General features: G+C 46.0%; 1 protein-coding gene and 1 pseudogene across 3 annotated transcripts in view; one reads left to right on the plus strand and one right to left on the minus strand.

Annotated features, from left to right (window-relative positions):
• The window catches only part of LOC110498062 (trafficking protein particle complex subunit 12-like), a 33,221-nt pseudogene extending 25,385 nt beyond the window's left edge, over window positions 1–7,836 (minus strand). The window contains exons 1-2 of the transcript XR_016489029.1: window positions 7,743–7,836; window positions 6,223–7,429 (exon numbers count right to left, since the gene is read on the minus strand). The product of XR_016489029.1 is annotated as a trafficking protein particle complex subunit 12-like (transcript). The remainder of the gene's footprint in view (window positions 1–6,222; window positions 7,430–7,742) is intronic.
• Window positions 7,837–7,981: 145 nt separating this feature from the next.
• Window positions 7,982–19,169, plus strand: part of LOC110498063 (EARP-interacting protein homolog) — a 50,595-nt gene continuing 39,407 nt past the window's right edge. Inside the window, exons 1-4 of one of the 2 annotated variants that reach the window (XM_021574629.3) lie at window positions 7,982–8,122; window positions 10,309–10,392; window positions 16,472–16,604; window positions 18,143–18,305. In XM_021574629.3, the coding sequence (XP_021430304.1) occupies window positions 8,081–8,122; window positions 10,309–10,392; window positions 16,472–16,604; window positions 18,143–18,305 (422 nt within the window). In that variant the 5' untranslated portion in view covers window positions 7,982–8,080. Of the gene's footprint in view, window positions 8,123–10,302; window positions 10,393–16,471; window positions 16,605–18,142; window positions 18,306–19,169 lie in introns of those variants that run through there. The other variant, XM_090211457.1, reaches the window with a different exon arrangement.

Raw genomic sequence — 19,169 nt, forward strand, 5'->3', positions numbered from 1 at the left:
ATGACAGGCCTCTCTCATCTTTTTAAGTGGGAGAACTTGCACAATTGGTGGCTGACTAAATACTTTTTTGCCCCACTGTAGGCTGTAGCAGAAACTAGCCAAAGAGACATTTTACAGGTTGAAGTGTTTTTATAAGTTGATTTGCGATGACGACACAAACATAGTAAACAGGACATTCATACGAGGCTTAAAATCAAATTATAATCCAAAAGTAGTGTGAAACCCACTCATAAGCAACATGTAAATAGAGGCTTTTTTGCTAGCGTTCTATAAGGGGCTTGTAAGGTCCTGGGTGTCGTGAGGGTGAAATGAGGCACAGGAAAGCAGAGAGTTCAATAAAGTGCTACTTTAATGCACACACGGTGAACCACGGCCACCCCACTTTTGGATGCTCAAACAAAATGCCTGAGACACAGGGAACGAAAAGAGTCTAGCACTAGATACACCGACCACAGCTGGTGCAGGGGGGGCCTCCTCCTCCGGTACCCCTCGGCATGGCCCCTCCCAACTCCATCGGAACGGGAGCGGGGATGGGGAGTCCTGAGCTGGGGGAGCCGAAGGTGGAGAGAGGAGACCACTCCTCTCCCATCGGTCCATTCTCTCCATCACCTGATCCATAGCCGTTCCGATCCGATGGAGAACGGTGGTATGGTGGAGAACCCGTTCCTCCATCGATGGGAGAGGGTTGGCCGCTGCTCCTGCTGACTCCATTTTACCGGTGCGGGATTCTGTAAGGTCCTGGGTGTCGTGAGGGTGAAATCAGGCGCAGGAAAACAGAGAGTTCAATAAAGTGCTCCTTTAATGCACACACGGTGAACCACGGCCACCCCACTTTTGGGTGCTCAAACAAAATGCCCCAGACACAGAGAACGAAAACAGTCTAGCACTAGATACACGAACACGTACGTCTGTAGCAAACACCAGGGTTACAATAATCAATCCCGTACAAAGAAACGGGCGGGCCGGCTGACTAATAAAGCCCAACTAATTACAACAAACTCAAAACAGGTGTAATCAATAAACACATAAGGAGGGGAAGAAAAGAGTCACTGGCAGCTAGTAGGCCGGCGACGACGACCGCCGAGCGCCACCCGAAAGCGCCACCTTCGGTCGGAGTTGTGACAGGGCTCCCGAGTGGCGCAGCGGTCTAAGGCACTGCATCTCAGTGCTAGAGGTGTCACTACAGACACCCTGGTTCGAATCCAGGCTGTATCACAACCAACCATGATTGGGAGTCCCATAAGGGCAGCGCATAATTGGCCCAGCGTTGTCCGGGTTTGGCCAGTGTAGGCCGTCATTGTAAATAAGAATTTGTTCTTAATTGACTTGCCTAGTTAAAGTGTACATTTAAAAATATATATATACAAAAAAATAACAATCCCCTCTTGTTCTGCCACCAACTTGCACGCATTGCCCTTGTGCGGCAATGTTTGCAAACACAGAAAGGGGTCTATGGGCTGTAGTAGTAAAGGCCAAATTAAAGGGTCCAAAAATTCTAAATCAAATAGATAAATGTTCCATAGTATGACAATCATAAAACAAATCCATGTTATCTTAGACCCACCCCCCCAATAAGACCCCCCCCCCCCCCCCCAATAAGACCCCCCCACCCAACAACATGAATAATAGAATGGTGTATCCCAAGTGTGAATCATTTCAATTAGAAGAGGTGGGAGAGAAAACAGTAGAGTGATAATGCCAGGATTGATCATTTAGCTCCACTCATAATAATCTGCAATAAGAGGTACTCGGATCCCCCCCAAATCAAATGAGAATGAGATAAAATACACATTATATTGGCTGAAATTGAATGAGGAAATGCCGATGAACACAATGCGTATTGAGCAAGGCCACAGTGCAGAGCTAAATTAATACTCCCTCGTCTCTCACACTGGAGAAGGAAGTGGATTAGCCGTGCATAGTGTTTGCACACAGACACCAGCCAGGGAATCAACTTCATTTTAGCTCATCCCTTTTAATTCACCTATACTAAAAGGTTCAACAGAAGCCCTTAAGAGCATAGACATGTGCACGCACACAAACACACAGCTGGGGGAGAGAGAACTAAGAGGATGACAAGTCAGCTATTGTCAGATCATACACTGTTTGACTAGCCACAGTTCTGAGGGGTAGCAGTGAGTGATTCCATAGGAGAGCAGTTGAAACCAAGCAGGCCTTGGGCAGCCAGCCACCAGGGAGCTCCATCCCAACTCCATAGGAGAAGAGCCTAATACTTCAATAGAATGCCACTGGATTCCCTACTCATACACACACACACACACACACACACACACACAAGGCTGGATTATTAATTAGCAGCATTGTGGGTTTAAATAGGCTGAGCATTTCTAATTGTGTTGAAGATCACAAGTTCAGAGATTTTCTTTTGGTGAAGTAAAAACGCCCCGAAACCAAGCTGGCTGCACGCCCACTGCCAGGGCTCTCGCGAGGTGCCAGCCTCCAGCCAAACACAGTACAAAGGCTTCTCGCCCTATTGCGGGCCCTGTTCTGCATAACACACCAAGTTCCAGTGACACTTCAATTTAGCCACAGCATTTTGAATGAACACAGAGGGGAGAGAAGTAAGAAAGGCAGAGTGCACAATACACTAGCATCTAGGTGTGGATAGTGGTTAACTTGTCTTTGATGGTTTGGTGGAGGGCTGGAGTCCTTGTATTAGCGGCCCTGAGAGAGCCAGACTAGGGCTTTGCCTCCAGGCCAGAGGATGGGCTGGTGGCTGACTGTTCTAAAGACCACAGTAGTTTCTATTTGAAGGCGTCCAGACATCTAGAGCCCTGGGACAATAGAATAAAACAGATCATATGTGAAGTAACTATCTTAGGGCTTGCATAGAAACGATGTATTAAGCTATAATGGCGGTCTTGGAGAGTTCCAAACGATTCTCCTTTGGGTGACATCAGTCATTCACTGATAGACAGACAAACCGCTGACTTAGCACGGCCAAGTCTCAGTGTTGTAAAAGATTGTTGAGGTAATGCCAATTCTCTGGCTGTACACCTCCAGGTAGCTATAACGCAGATCAATGTGGTTACATAGGGGAGGGAGCATCAAGGCCGAGGCTGACCCAGCCAAGGTGGGAGTAACACCGTACCCAAAACCGGCCGTGCGCAAATTGATTTTGTCCCCCCACACCAAACGCGATCACAACACACAGGTTGAAATATCAAAACAAACTCTGAACCAATTATATTAATTTGGGGACAGGTCGAAAATCATTAAACATTTATGGCAATTAAGCTAGCTAGCTTGCAGTTATTAGCTAATTTGTCCTATTTACTTAGCTTGCTGTTGCTAGCTAATTTGTCCTGGGATATAAACGTTGAGTTATTTGACCTGAAATGCACAAGGTCCTCTACTCCGACAATTAGTCCACACATTAAACAGTCAACCGAATCATTTCAAGTCATCTCTCCTCCTTCCAGGCTTTTTCTTCTTTGGACTTTATATGGCGATTGGCATCTAACTTTCATAGTTACCACAATGACCGACCAAACTCAGTTAACCTTTCAATCAACCACGTGGGTAACCAATGAGGAGATGGGTCGTGGGTATCTGCTTCTATAAACCTATGAGGAGATGGGAGAGGCAGGACTTGCACCATGTTCAGCGTCACAAATAGAACTGACTTCTATTTTAACCTTTGGCAACAGACGCTCGTTGGCACTCGCAAACAGTGTGGGTGCAATTAAATAACATGTATGTTTACATTTATTTTGCGACGTGAGCGGTGTGGTCAGCATGTAAGGTGGAATGATGTTGATCATACCTCCCCCGGCCCCCGCCCTGTCCTCCACTGGACATTTGGCCCCAGCACACAGGCTCCAGGCCCAGACACCAGCACACTGGTAGGAGAGAGAGTTCATTGGCCGCAGAGGAAGAGAGGGATGGCGGGGGAATGGGGAGGAGATAGTTGGCTAATCAAAGTGACAGATTAGCCAGCACTGGGCCCTGCTGAGAGAGAGGGGACGCTGACCAGCCACAGGGAGAAATATAGGCCCTAGGCCAGAATCACTATGGAGAGGGATTCGGGAGAGGGGGCGACAGGTCACCAGAGGGAGGGAAGGTGACAGACAGAAGCCATGGATAATGCTGTGCAAGAGCGGGCAGCAGACATTGGCCACAAGAGAAGGAGGAGAGACAGGTCACACACACAAGCCTCCAAGGAAATGAGGGTGGGGTGAGAGGGAGGGAGGCCTTGAGCTCTGCTGAGCAAGAGGGGAAATGCTGACTAGCCGACTCAGGGGAGAGGACAGACGGGTCACTAGCCCTGAAAGGAAGAAAATAGAGAGGGGTAGAAGGAGAGAGAGAACCTGAGGGACAGATGGGTCACTAGCCTTGAAAGGAAGAAAAGAGAGAGGGGTAGAAGGAAGAGAGAGAGAGAACCTGAGGGACAGATGGGTCACTAGCCTTGAAAAGGAAGAAAAGCGAGAGGGGTAGAAGGAAGAGAGAGAGAACCTGAGGGACAGACGGGTCACTAGCCTTGAAAGGAAGAAAAGCGAGAGGGGTAGAAGGAAGAGAGAACCTGAGGGACAGAGGACAGACGGGTCACTAGCCTTGAAAGGAAGAAAAGAGAGAGGGGTAGAAGGAAGAGAGAACCTGAGGGACAGAGGACAGACGGGTCACTAGCCTTGAAAGGAAGAAAAGAGAGAGGGGTAGAAGGAAGAGAGAGAACCTGAGGGATAGAGGACAGCTAATCCAGCACAGACAAAAAGGACCTCTCCACAACATTATACAGGGTTGGGGTCAGTTCCATTTAAAGTGACAGTGTGTAGCTATGATATTTGGACTCAGTTACTGTATGTAAAGTTGGTGCTAATAAGATGTTAGTTGAGCTCTACCACATGTGAATAATGTTCACTCAGTGGTGCATATCACTACTGCCACTGTCTGTGGATCATCAGGGGATTGAATGATGGAGTGAGATAGATAGAGGAGAGAGAGAACACAGCATCTGTTCTCAAAGCCTCACTCTTACCACAGAGGCTGATTCCTCCTCTTTATCCCTCACATCCCCTCCCCTCATCTTTCTTCTTTCCCTGCCTATTAAATCTTCTTCCCTCCCTTCCTCCCCATCTCTTCTGTCATACTCCCTCTATCTTTCCTCTCCCCTTTCTTCTTCCCTTCCCTCATCTCTGTGCTCCTCCCTCTGTGTGAGCCAGCGTTTGTGTGGATGCAGTGGGTGCAGTCACACTCTGGCACTGCAGCATGAGTCACTACCAGCTCCCAGCAGCCCCAAGAATCAGGGGGGAGGAGTGTACACACACACATCTCACTAGTCAGAACAACCCCAGGGTACACACAGCTCTGTACAACCAGACACACACACACACCTTGCCAACATTTACTGAGCGAATCGAGAAAGAGACTACCCAGTTGTCTCAAATTTGGTGCAATCAATCAGAGGTATTGATCAGTGTAAGGTTGACTGGCTGAGTCGGTCTGGAGCTGTGAGGAGCAAAGCCCACTGACATTTCAACAGACCTGCCTGACTCACTCTACTTCTTTTTATTTTTCTCCTTCACTCCCTCTTTACACTGGGGGGCCGCCCACGCTGGCTGGTGTGCATCGGTAGAGTCAGTGACGCACACACACCAGGTGGTATTTTCAGCCTTCGGTCAAGTGGTCTACTCTGTGAGAGGGTGTGTATGTGTGCATCCATGCAGACTGCAGTCCAGCACCAGATGTGTATGTTTGTGTAAGCAGAGACCAGAAGGCCTTGAAATATGTACACAGCTCCCATGCATTATACATTGGCACAGCAGGAGAGAACTCAGAGCCTGGAGGATCTCCTCCCTCCCTTCTATTCTCTCTCCATCTCTCTGCCGGCTGCTATGGTGCATACGTTTTAAATACCAAGTGCAGGTCAGGGTCGTTTGCGGGTCAGCGGCTAAGATGGTGGGAGGAGGATAGGGTGAAGGAGGAGGAGAGGTCGCTATTCAGACTAATCTTCATGCTTTATGTAGGGGTAGGGGAGAGAGGTGAGCCAGAGAAATGATAGGGTATTTTATGGAGCTGTGCTATTAACAACACCATTCTATGAGGAAGGTGTGGCATACTCTAGGTAGTCATCACAGAATATCAAGGGTATCTATCTGCTGCATGCACACTACCCAGACTCAGCAAACATAGCCATTTACACGGTCTTCTATCACTGAATAAGTAGAAGTACAGCGATCTAAAGGTGAAAGAGGTAGACAGCACCTTCTGGTCTCCTCAGAGGGCAGCCATGCGCCGTACCTCTTATCAGCTTCACTCATGTTCAGAGCCTTGGCAAACGGGCAGTCTCCACCCGAGAACAGCCTGGTGAAGGGAATGGGGGTTTGTTCAGTCTGGATAGGCCCAAAGAAGGAGTTGGGGGTGGGGGTACCGGACTCTGAAGGCCCAAAGGTGGACAGAGAGGACCCAGAGGAGGCAGAGAGTTGGTGTTCCGGTGGGGCGGATGACTTTGGGGACTCTGCGTTAGGGTTGCTGACAGAGATGAAGGAGGAGGAGGTGGTGAAGGAGTCAAAGAAGTCAGTAGCCGGGTTGATATCGCCACTGTAAGAAAATAGCTTGGTGAGGCTGGCGGACCAGAGGAGCCAGTTTACTAGGGGTAATCTCTGTGCTCCCCCTGCCGCAGCCACTACTGAAGCTGGGTGATTTAATGAGGGTGGGCTGGAAGCAATGTGGCACCAGGGCCTGGGCTTTGGGCTGGCTGAAGATGGTGCACACAGGGATGGGCTCGTCCTTGGTTGTGGTCCCTTTGCTGCTGGCCTCCAGGGGTGTTGCCTCATGCTTAGGGGTGCCTGGGCTGGGGGTGCTGTCCTCTGGGGTTACAGCAGAGACGGAGACAACATCCTGCTCTTCAGTAGTAGGCTCTGGTTTCACATCATCCACTGGTTCCTCAGGGCTAGAGGCTACTGGACTTGTCTGTATCATCGCAGCCTCTATCTTGATCTCAGTAGTGTCTTGTCCAATCAGATCATCCACTTTCTCCTCCTTCTTCTCTTTCTCCACTGAGGTCTCTTTAACCACTGCTGCTGCTGGCTCCTCCTCTCTCTCCTCAAATTGCTCCAGCAGGTTGTCCATGGGAACCACATGTTCCTCCTCACTGTTGTTGGTGGAGTCAGAGATCATGACACTCTCCATCATATGGTCGTTGAGCTTGTCCATCAGGCTCTCTGAGGGTGTGCTGTGGCTGTCCTCCTGGGGAGTGATGAAGGACTCGCACCCCAGGTCAATAATCTCCTCCAGGAACAGGACAACAGAGGAGGGTGAGAGGGTGGGGGCTGGCTCTGGAGGGATACGGTCTTCACTCAGGTTGGGTTCAACCTCCACTGCCCCTGTGATGTCCAGGGTGACAGGAGTCTCGTTGCTATCCATATTTTCCCTGAGAATAATAGTATGTAGGAATCATAAATCCGGTTACCTAAAAATATGATGTATTGTAAGTACTTTATCATGTTCTTTACAATGAAATGTATCATACGGGCTTAGAATACAATGATTAATTCAATTTCTATGGCTAGTAACTTAGATTGTTGTGCTTTTTGGGTAATGATGGCTAGCTAAAGTTAGCGTGCTATGCTACAGGTGCTTCAAATGGCAAAAAAAGGACATAACTACCTTTATAAATATATTCCTACAAATCACTTGCTTACATAAATAACATGTAGCGATGCATCAGCCTGCCCCATTAAACTGTAAACCAATGTAAACAAAAACAAGGCGCTTTAGATTACCTTTGCTAAGGAATGATGACGGCTACTGCGCTACGGCAATAGTGCGCCTGCGTGAATCTTCCAGGAAGTGAAATGTACAGTGTCCAACAGGAATCAAATTTCCTACGTAGCTGTCGAATCGGTATTCTTAAATATTTTACGCATTTTAAACCGTAAACATCTGCTTTCTCCAGATATATTTACGGACATTCACTGTACGCTACGTAAGTATTTATTTGAACATTTGCGGAATTAAAATAACATCCAGCGAGGTGATGGATAAACAGTTTATTTGTAAAATCTCACAATAAACGTAACGCTTTCAAGCAATAATAATACGCTTGCAACATACGTGGGACATGGAGGACGATGCACCTGTGATATACGGCCTCGAATTTCAGGTACAGTTCCACGTCGGAGATATGCATGCATTAACGTTAGCTGGATTCAGTATAGCTATGTCAGACAACCTCGTCCTGCCACAGTATTTGGGCGTTAGAGACGTCAACGAGGAGTATGACTTGTCGACATCTCTAACGGCCAAATACTGGTGCAACCTCGTCCTAGCTATGCAACTCCAATGTTGACAAATATTAATCTGAACTCTCTTCAATGTACGTCAACATTTTTGCTTTGCAATGTCATCATGTTTTAGTGATACATTCGTCACGTAAAGCCCTGTATAGGCATAGCATTACATACTGTACATACATGCACTACCGGTGCACTACCGGTCAGGAGTTTTAGAACACCTACTCATTCAAGGGTTTTTCTTAATTTGTACAATGTTCTACATTGTAGAATAATAGTGAAGACATCAGAACGATCAAATAACACATATGGAATCATGTAGTAACCAAACAAATGTTTTTTTATTTTTTTTATTTGAGACTCTTCAAATAGCCTCCCTTTGCCTCGATGACAGCTTTGCACACTCTTGGCATTCTCAACCAGCATCTGGGGCAGTCTTGAAGGAGTTCCCACGTATGCTGAACACTTGTTGGCTGTTTTTCCTTCACTCTGCGGTCAGACTAATCACAAACTATCTTAATTTGGTTGAGGCCGGGGGATTGTGGAGGCAAGGACATCTGATGCAGCACTTCATCACTCTCCTTCTTGGTAAAATAGCCCTTACACAGCCTGGAAGTGTGTTGGGTCATTGTCCTGTTGAAAAACAAATGCTAGTCCCACTAAGCCCAAACCAGATGGTATGGCGTACTGCTGCCGAATGCTGTGGTAGCCATGCTGGTTAAGTGTGCCTTTAATTCTAAATAAATCACAGACAGTGTCACCAGCAAAGCACCCCCACACCATAACATCTCCTCTTCCATGCTTCATGGTGGGAACCACACATGAGGAGATCATCCATCTCACAAAGACACAGCGGTTGGAATCAAAAATCTCCAATTTGGACTCCAGACCAAAGGACAAATTTCCACCGGTCTATTGTCCATTGCTCGTGTTTCTTGGCCCAATCAAGTCTCTTATTCTTATTTGTGTCCTTTAGTAGTTGTTTCTTAGCAGCAATTTGACCATGAAGGCCTGATTCACGCAGTTGATGTTGAGATGTGTCTGTTACTTGAACACTTGAACACTTCATATAATGTTTACATACCCTACATTACTCATCTCATATGTATATACTGTACTCTATACCATCTACTGCATCATGCCATCTTGATGTAATACATGTATCACTAGCCACTTTAAACAATGCCACTTTTATATGTTTACATAGCCTACATTACTCATCTCATATGTATATACTGTACCCAATACCATCTACTGCATCTTGCCTATGCCGTTCTGTACCATCACTCATTCATATATTTTTATGTACATATTCTTCATTCCTTTACACGTGTGTGTATCAGGTAGTTGTTGTGAAATTGATAGGTTAGATTACTCGTTGGTTACTACAGCATTGTCGGAACTAGAAGCACAAGCATTTCGCCACACTCTGCTAACCATGTGTATGTGACAAATAAAATTGGATTTGATTTGAAGGCTTTTTTGGGGCTGCAATTTCTGAGGCTGGTAACTCTAATGAACAGAGCAGAGGTAACTCTCTGTCTTCCATTACTGTGGTGGTCCTCACCAGTTTCATCATAGCGCTGTTGTATCTCTTTGCTTAATTTGAGCTGTTCTTGCCATAATATAGACTTGGTCTTTTACCAAATAGGGTTGTCTTCTGTATACCCCCCCTACCTTAATGCTCAAATGCATTAAGAAGGAAAGAAATTCCACAAATTAACTTTTTAAGAAGGCACACTTGTTAACTGAAGTGCATTCTAGGTGACTACCTAATGAAGCTGGTTGAGATAATGTTGTCATCAAGGCAAAGGGTGGCTAGTTGATGAATCTTAAATATAAAATATATTTTGTTTTGTTTGACACTTTTTTTTGGTCAATACATAATTCCATATGTGTTATTTCATAGTTTTGATGTCTTCACTATTATTCTACAATGTATAAAATAGTAAAAAATAAAGAAAAACCAGTGAATGAGTAGGTGTTCTAAACCTTTTGACCGGTAGTGTACATTAGTTACAGTTTTACAATGTACCAACTGTATTTTGTTTTGCAGGCTCGTGCACTTACTTCTCAGACAGCTGAATCGGATGCCATTCGCTTTCTTGTGGGCACTCAATCTCTCAAATTTGACAATCAGGTGAGTCAAACGACTGTACTTACCAAGTGTAGTACACCTTACAGCTGTATATAGCCTATCCAGTGGAAGACCATCTAGGAAGGGTATTGGTAGTGTCTGTTCTTCTAATGTGGGGCCCACTTTTGGATGTAATCTAAAGTTGTACTAAAAGCGTACTATATATTTTTGATGGGAACAACATCCACAGTGGACTCACTTGATCCTTTATCTGATGTAGCTCTTTGGCTGTGTAGTTCTGTGTGGACCAGGTAGTGTTGTGTGGACCAGGTAGTGCTGTGCGGACCAGGTAGTGCTGTGTGGACCAGGTAGTGCTGTGTGGACCAGGTAGTTCTGTGTGGACCAGGTAGTGCTGTGAAGACCAGGTAGAGCTGTGTGGACCAGGTAGTGCTGTGTGGACCAGGTAGTGCTGTGTGGACCAGGTAGTGCTGTGTGGACCAGGTAGTGCTGTGCGGACCAGGTAGTGCTGTGCGGACCAGGTAGTGCTGTGTGGACCAGGTAGTTCTGTGTGGACCAGGTAGTGCTGTGTGGACCAGGTAGTTCTGTGCGGACCAGGTAGTTCTGTGCGGACCAGGTAGTTCTGTGCGGACCAGGTAGTTCTGTGCGGACCAGGTAGTTCTGTGCGGACCAGGTAGTGCTGTGCGGACCAGGTAGTGCTGTGCGGACCAGGTAGTGCTGTGTGGACCAGGTAGTTCTGTGCGGACCAGGTAGTGCTGTGTGGACCAGGTAGTGCTGTGCGGACCAGGTAGTTCTGTGCGGACCAGGTAGTTCTGTGCGGACCAGGTAGTGCTGTGCGGACCAGGTAGTGCTGTGCGGACCAGGTAGTGCTGTGCGGACCAGGTAGTGCTGTGTGGACCAGATAGTGCTGTGTGGACCAGATAGTGCTGTGTGGACCAGATAGTGCTGTGTGGACCAGATAGTGCTGTGTGGACCAGATAGTGCTGTGTGGACCAGGTAGTGCTGTGTGGACCAGGTAGTGCTGTGTGGACCAGGTAGTGCTGTGAGGACCAGGTAGTGCTGTGAAGACCAGGTAGTGCTGTGAGGACCAGATAGTGCTGTGTGGACCAGGTAGTGCTGTGTGGACCAGGTAGTGCTGTGTGGACCAGGTAGTGCTGTGTGGACCAGGTAGTGCTGTGTGGACCAGATAGTGCTGTGTGGACCAGGTAGTGCTGTGTGGACCAGGTAGTGCTGTGTGGACCAGGTAGTGCTGTGAGGACCAGGTAGTGCTGTGAAGACCAGGTAGTGCTGTGAGAACAGGCTTAGCCTTGGCCTTTGGCACTATTATTGGGCTGACTACAACCCATCCTTGTGTGTGTGTGCGTGTGTGTGCGTGTGTGCGCGTGTGTGCGTGTGTGTGTGTGTGTTTCCTAGGTCATCATGCAGACAGACCACAGAAACAGTTGGCCATAAATGTGTGTGTGTAATTACTGATTTCAGAGAGGGAGAGAGGAGAGACTGATGTCTGTGTTGAAATGGTTTTGGCATCCTTTGGTGAGAAAATGGTCTATGTTTTTTTTTTAAATTCTGGCTGTGGGTGTTCAAATATGTCGCTGGAGCCCATTCCAAATCTATCCTGGTGGTTGAACAGACAAACAGTACTTATGTTTGATCACCCACGCCATGTTTTTGAGAGGAAAATACTTCTAATGATAGTACTGCTGTGACGCCTGCACCAAGCACTGTTGTTGAGAATTGAAAAACAGACTTTTAGGTGTTTTGTACCAGCATTTCTGAATGCATTGCAGTCACAACAAAGGGAGCAATAATTTCATCCCATCCTTATCACAATGCTGTTTCACTTATGATTATTGGCTGTTCCAGCAAGTGGACTCCTCCTTGAAGATGGTTTCAGTCCCACCCCCAGCCATTGGTCACATAGAGACACCACCTGATTGTCTCTGGCCTCAGGTACTTATACAGTAGCTTGGACGTGTCACTAAGCTTCCTGCCTCTGTAATGTGGGCTTCAGATATCTAATTTATACCCTCCCTTCCTCTCACCTTAAGTGCCACTCCAGCCTTGAGAGGGCAGCGCAATATGAATGGCAGAACTTTGGGGCTCCCCCAGTTTGTGTGGCATTAAAACATCTCAGCCCTGCCACTTCTGCCAGTTCCCTTCTCCTCTGTCCCACTTACTGTCATCCGCACCACTAAAGAGCTTTAACTAAAGGCCCAAAAGTGGGGACCGTCGGCTAGCTCCTTTTTATCCATAATTACAACAGGCTGGGAAGGAAGCCCGACTGGGCTGAGAGAGGGATGCAGGGATAAGTCACTCCGCTGGCTCCGGCTGGGGAATAACGCAGGATAAATCACCCATGGGACTTGTCCTCCACCCTGGGTTCATTCAGGGGCCCTATTACTGCTCTTCCTCTTCCCTCCAATTACCCTGTCCCACCAACACCGGAATTTATTTGTGTGTCTCCCCTCCATAAAATTATAACTTTGTGTAATAATCTTTGCTCGTTGTGGTCCAGCCCAAGGTTAATGGCAGCCTGTGTGACTTTGAGGCAGCTGAAGGACGCTGTATTCTGCTGCTCCGATACTCTGCTCCTCTCCTCCCTGCCTGTAAAAAGTGAATAGGGTAGAGGAGTGCCTGGAGTTATTGTCCAGTGCAACCAGATTAATGGCCCCCACAGTGTCGTGAGACTCAGCCTTATTAGAATGACGGGTGTTATTAACCACATCAAACCTCTTGATTGTCGCTGCTTTACCACCTAAGTCAAATATCTATAAAATAGATTTCCATAATTGTCAATTCAAATAGGCCTAAGTCAAGTCAATAGAAGTTCCCATGTCCTGCACACAGCTTGCTTGCAAATATTAGGCCTACGTTTTCTATTGTAATGCCAACTCTTTAGTCTGCTGACCTTGAAGATGATAGCAAGATAGCTTCATGGCTGTTAGACAAACTGCAATCTATTAAACAGGAAGCTTTGGGTCCACAACACCTCTCAACCATTGCCCAATGAAATTGCCATTGATAAAATGCAATTGTGTTTGTTGTCTGTAAGTGTTTGCCTGCCCATACCATAACCCCACTGCCACCATGGGGCTATCTGTTCACAACGTTGACATCAGCACATCACTTGCCCACACAACGCCATACATGCTTTCTGTCATCTGCCCGGCACAGTTGAAACCGGGATTCATCCGTGAAGAGCACACTTCTCCAGCGTGCCAATGACCATCGAAGGTGAAGATTTGCTCACTGAAGTCGGTCACAATACCAAACTGCAGTCAGGCCAAGACCCTGGTGAGGACGTGAGCACGCAGATGAGCTTCCATGAGACGGTTTCCGACAGTTTGTGCAGCAATTCTTTGGTTGTGCAAACCCACAGTTTCATCAGCTGTTTGGATGGCTGTCTCAGACAATCCCGCAGGTGAAGAAGCTGGATGTGGAGTTCCTGGTCTGGTGTGGTTACACGTGGTCTGCGGGTTGTGAGGCCGGTTAGATGTACTGCCAAATTCTCTAAAACGACAATGGACGCAGCTTATGATAGAGAAATTAACATCTCAATTAACATCTCTGGCAATAGATCTGGTGGACATTCCTGCAGTTAGCATTTCAATTGCACGCTCCCTCAAAACTTGAGACATCTATGGCATTGTGTTGTGTGACAAAACTGCACGTTTTAGAGTGCCTTTAGCACAATTGTCCCCAGCACAAGGTGCACCTGTGTAATGATCATCCTGTTTAATCAGCTTCTTGATATGCCACACCTGTCAGGTGGATATATTATATTATATATATATATAACTATATATATATATATATATATAGTTATATACAGTGCCTTGCGAAAGTATTCGGCCCCCTTGAACTTTGCGACCTTTTGCCACATTTCAGGCTTCAAACATAAAAATATAAAACTGTATTTTTTTGTGAAGAATCAACAACAAGTGAGACACAATCATGAAGTGGAATGACATTTATTGGATATTTCAAACTTTTTTAACAAATCAAAAACTGAAAAATTGGGCGTGCAAAATTATTCAGCCCCTTTACTTTCAGTGCAGCAAACTCTCTCCAGAAGTTCAGTGAGGATCTCTGAATGATCCAATGTTGACCTAAATGACTAATGATGATAAATACAATCCACCTGTGTGTAATCAAGTCTCCGTATAAATGCACCTGCACTGTGATAGTCACAGAGGTCCGTTAAAAGCGCAGAGAGCATCATGAAGAACAAGGAACACACCAGGCAGGTCCGAGATACTGTTGTGAAGAAGTTTAAAGCCGGATTTGGATACAAAACGATTTCCCAAGCTTTAAACATCCCAAGGAGCACTGTGCAAGCGATAATATTGAAATGGAAGGAGTATCAGACCACTGCAAATCTACCAAGACCTGGCCGTCCCTCTAAACTTTCAGCTCATACAAGGAGAAGACTGATCAGAGATGCAGCCAAGAGGACCATGATCACTCTGGATGAACTGCAGAGATCTACAGCTGAGGTGGGAGACTCTGTCCATAGGACAACAATCAGTCGTATATTGCACAAATCTGGCCTTTATGGAAGAGTGGCAAGAAGAAAGCCATTTCTTAAAGATATCCATAAAAAGTGTCGTTTAAAGTTTGCCACAAGCCACCTGGGAGACACACCAAACATGTGGAAGCAGGTACTCTGGTCAGATGAAACCAAAAATGAACTTTTTGGCAACAATGCAAAACGTTATGTTTGGCGTAAAAGCAACACAGCTGAACACACCATCCTCACTGTCAAACATGGTGGTGGCAGCATCATGGTTTGGGCCTGCTTTTCTTCAGCAGGGACAGGGAAGATGGTTAAAATTGATGGGAAGATGGATGGAGCCAAATACAGGACCATTCTGGAAGAAAACCTGATGGAGTCTGCAAAAGACCTGAGACTGGGACGGAGATTTGTCTTCCAACAAGACAATGATCCAAAACATAAAGCAAAATCTAAAATGGAATGGTTCAAAAATAAACATATCCAGGTGTTAGAATGGCCAAGTCAAAGTCCAGACCTGAATCCAATCGAGAATCTGTGGAAAGAACTGAAAACTGCTGTTCACAAATGCTCTCCATCCAACCTTACTGAGCTCGAGCTGTTTTGCAAGGAGGAATGGGAAATAATTTCAGTCTCTCGATGTGCAAAACTGATAGAGACATACCCCAAGCGACTTACAGCTGTAATCGCAGCAAAAGGTGGCGCTACAAAGTATTAACTTAAGGGGGCTGAATAATTTTGTACGCCCAATTTTTCAGTTTTTGATTTGTTAAAAAAGTTTGAAATATCCAATAAATGTCATTCCACTTCATGATTGTGTCCCACTTGTTGTTGATTCTTCACAAAAAAATACAGTTTTATATTTTTATGTTTGAAGCCTGAAATGTGGCAAAAAGTCGCAAAGTTCAAGGGGCCGAATACTTTCGCAAGGCACTGTATATAACTCATTTGTGCACAAAATTGTAGAGAAATAAGCTTTTTGCGTGTCTCAAATTTCTGGGATCTTTTATTTCATCTCATGAACCGTGGGACTAATGCTTTACATGTTGCGTTTATATTTTTGTTCAGTGTAAATAAAAAAGGAAATAGTAACACAATAAAATTACAGTGATAATAACATACTAATTTCACAGATAGTGACCCCTGCCTGCTCTGGTGTTCCACACGTTACTTATCATATGTCGTGAAGGGTGCAAACTAGATTTGATCGGTTTTCCTCTATTGGACCTTTCTTTCCGTCTAAGACGTGGCACTCTCTGTAACTCCTCTGAATCTGATTTCAAGTTCTGAAGGAGTGTTTAATCGCTGCTTTTAAGAGGAAATCAAGACAAAAATCGCAGTGGGTGTGTGAAGTTAATATATCTTAATAAGTGATGTCTGCATTTAAGGTTGTGTTCACTGTCATATTAAAGACGGAACCTTTTTGTGTGAGGGGTGCTTTGAACTGCTGAGGGTTAGGGCGACTGGTGAAAGATGAGGGGGAGGAGGCGCTCCTCTGTCTGTTCTCACTAGAACCTTGTCCACACTGCTCTCCCCTCTATCGCTCTCCTTCCCTCACTCTCTCTCCTCCCGCCTCTCTCTCTCTCCGCTCTTCCTTTCTCCTTTCCACAGATCCACATCATTGACTTTGATGATGAGAATAACATCATTAGTAAGAGCGTCCTGCAGCACCAGGCAGGGGAGATATGGCACATCAGCGCCAGTCCTGCAGATAAAGCCGTGCTGACGACCTGCTACAACAAAAGTGAGGCTCCCGCCCGCGCTCCCCTTGCATCTCTCTTTTTTTCTCCTACTCTCTCTGTCTGTCTGCCTCTCTCGCTCTTTATCTCTCATTTTTTCAGTCTCTTGTTCCTGTCTTTATGTTACTAGTCTCTCTCACAACTAGGGGCCAGTGTTTTTCCTGCTCAAGTTGTGTGTTCAGGAAAATCTCATGACCCCATAAGGTATAGCAACTGCATTCTGCCTTGAAATGAAAGGATGTTACTTAAGGTAACCATCTAGGCAAGGCGGTGAGAACCCTGCTAGCCAGCCATGTGTACCCCTGACCATGGCCAAGATATGACACACAAGCCCAGACTCACACCATGCTCCCACCCTGCCATTTCACGCGAGCAATTATGCTAAAGTAACACGTCCCATTTCTCTCACACTCCTTCTGGCAACAGTTGCCTCGAGACAATTACAAATCTAAACAAACATGAAGAGACGATTTGAATGAGAAAGAGTGGAGAAAAAAAAAGTAATTACATTTCTGAGTTTATTAGATGGATGCCTTTGGCCTTGGTGGGGTTAGTGACAGTTGGAATCAGCTCTGGGTGTAGGCTACTGTAGTTGTGAAGAGAGAAACCAGGAGAGAGGCATTGAAAACAAGGCCACAGCACTCTCACTCTCCTCTCTTTGGGGAGGGCTGTGATACACATTATGTCAGAGTGCAGTTCAAGAGAGAAATGTAATTACCATGACATCCAATCTAATGGAGTAGCCCCAGTCAAAAACACGTGAAGATCATATGCCCTCACTTTACCCACTATCGTTTTCTCTACAGGTGCTGCTGAGGCCAATTCCTTCCTATTCACTGTCTGATCTGGGGAGATGGGCTGTCTCTCTTGTTGTGGTGTGTTGGAGGTGTGAACGGGGCATAGCTTTACATGTGTAGACAGCCATGACAGAGTGAGAGACTGGGAGAGCAGGGAGGCGTGGAGGCCAGGGTAGGCCTTTAGGGGCAGCTGAAACCAGAGGGAGAGGCCCACAGTTAGTTAGTCTCTCGCTATGTCTCTCATTCTGTTTCTCTTTCTTTATATCTCCTCTCTCTTGCTCTATTGCTCTCTTTCACAATCTTCATCCCTCTCTCTGCCTCTCTTCTCAGCTGGGCCCTACACTCTTCAGCTCACATGATGACAGCTGCTGCTGGAATGGGTTAGACCTCAGAGACCAGACCAGACCATCCCACTGTAGACACACATGCATGTCAGACATGGAATTTATTTTTATGAAGAATGTTTCTGTCACTTGACATGCTCGATCTATCTACTCACGGTCAGCTCGCTGTACATTTCAGGACACTCAAGAAATGGATTTGATTGCAAGCCAGCACCTACAGGGATCTAGCTGTACCAGGTTTATGAGAACCCCAAAACAGGTCCCTAAGTAGGTCCTATAGATCTGGTCCAGCTGGAACCCTGCATGTGCTGTCTTTCATTCACACCCATGTCCTGAGTGAGTTCCCAGTTCCCACACCTTCTTCGGGTCTGTAACTCTGCCTGTTTCTCCTGTCCCCTCCAGCCAGTGAGAGTCGCGTGGTGACGTGTGGGGCTGTTTGGAGGATGCCCCCAGAGTGGGAGTCAGGGAGCCATGAATCCCCAGATGATCCCCACAACTCCCACAACCCCCAGAACCTGGAACTCCTCTGTCACCTTGACAACAGCTCCCACGGCAACGCCTCCTGGTAGGTTTCACTCAGACCATAACCTACAGCTACAATACTGTATACAACAAAACACAACACAGTCATATCAATTCAACCCTGAAACTATAGGGTTTCCACAACCTCCTGTTTTGATCATTTTCTCTGCTCTTTTCCCCCTTGTTCTCTGTTCCTCTATCTCATCTGCTTTCCTTCTCCCCCTCTATCTCTCTATCTTTCACCGTTTGACTCCATCTCCTTTTTTTTTGTCTTTTTAAAATCTATCGCTCTGCTTTTCACCATTTATACCACTATACTCACTTCATTCTCCCTCTTCATCTCTTATCACCCTCTGTCACTTTCCCTGTCTCTCTGTCGCTCTCTCTCTCTCCTTCCCTCACTCCCTCTCTCTCCCTCCCATACAGAAAGGTATCCTGGTCTATACTTTACCATACTATCCAGCAAATCAAAAGTATTTCTGTGAAAGTTATCAGAACATTAGTTTGGTTGTGGCAAATATTCTCATAGCGCTAGAACTGTCCAGTCGAGGTGATGATTATAGAATGTTTGTATAAAACATTTGCCTGATATTGCAAGAATGTTCCTAGAACATATTTAATCTGTTCTTTAAAGATTCCCAGAATGTTTCATTAGATTGTGGGGACAAGGGATATGTTCCCAAAACACAAAAACTGTCCGGTTGTGCTGACATTTACGTGAAGTTTGTATCAGGGTGCACCAAACGTTGCTTTGATGTTGCAAGAATGTTGACAGAACAGCCTTTCTGAATTCTTTAAAATTTCCCAGAACATGTAATTAGGTTGTGGGAACAGTGTAGGTACATGGGTTCCCAAAACACAAAATATGCTTAGTTGTGATGACATTCATACAATGTTTAAGTTGGGT

This window comes from Oncorhynchus mykiss, chromosome 19 (genome assembly GCF_057628025.1).
Source record: "Oncorhynchus mykiss isolate SJ-2025 chromosome 19, ASM5762802v1, whole genome shotgun sequence".
Taxonomy (NCBI): domain Eukaryota; kingdom Metazoa; phylum Chordata; class Actinopteri; order Salmoniformes; family Salmonidae; genus Oncorhynchus; species Oncorhynchus mykiss.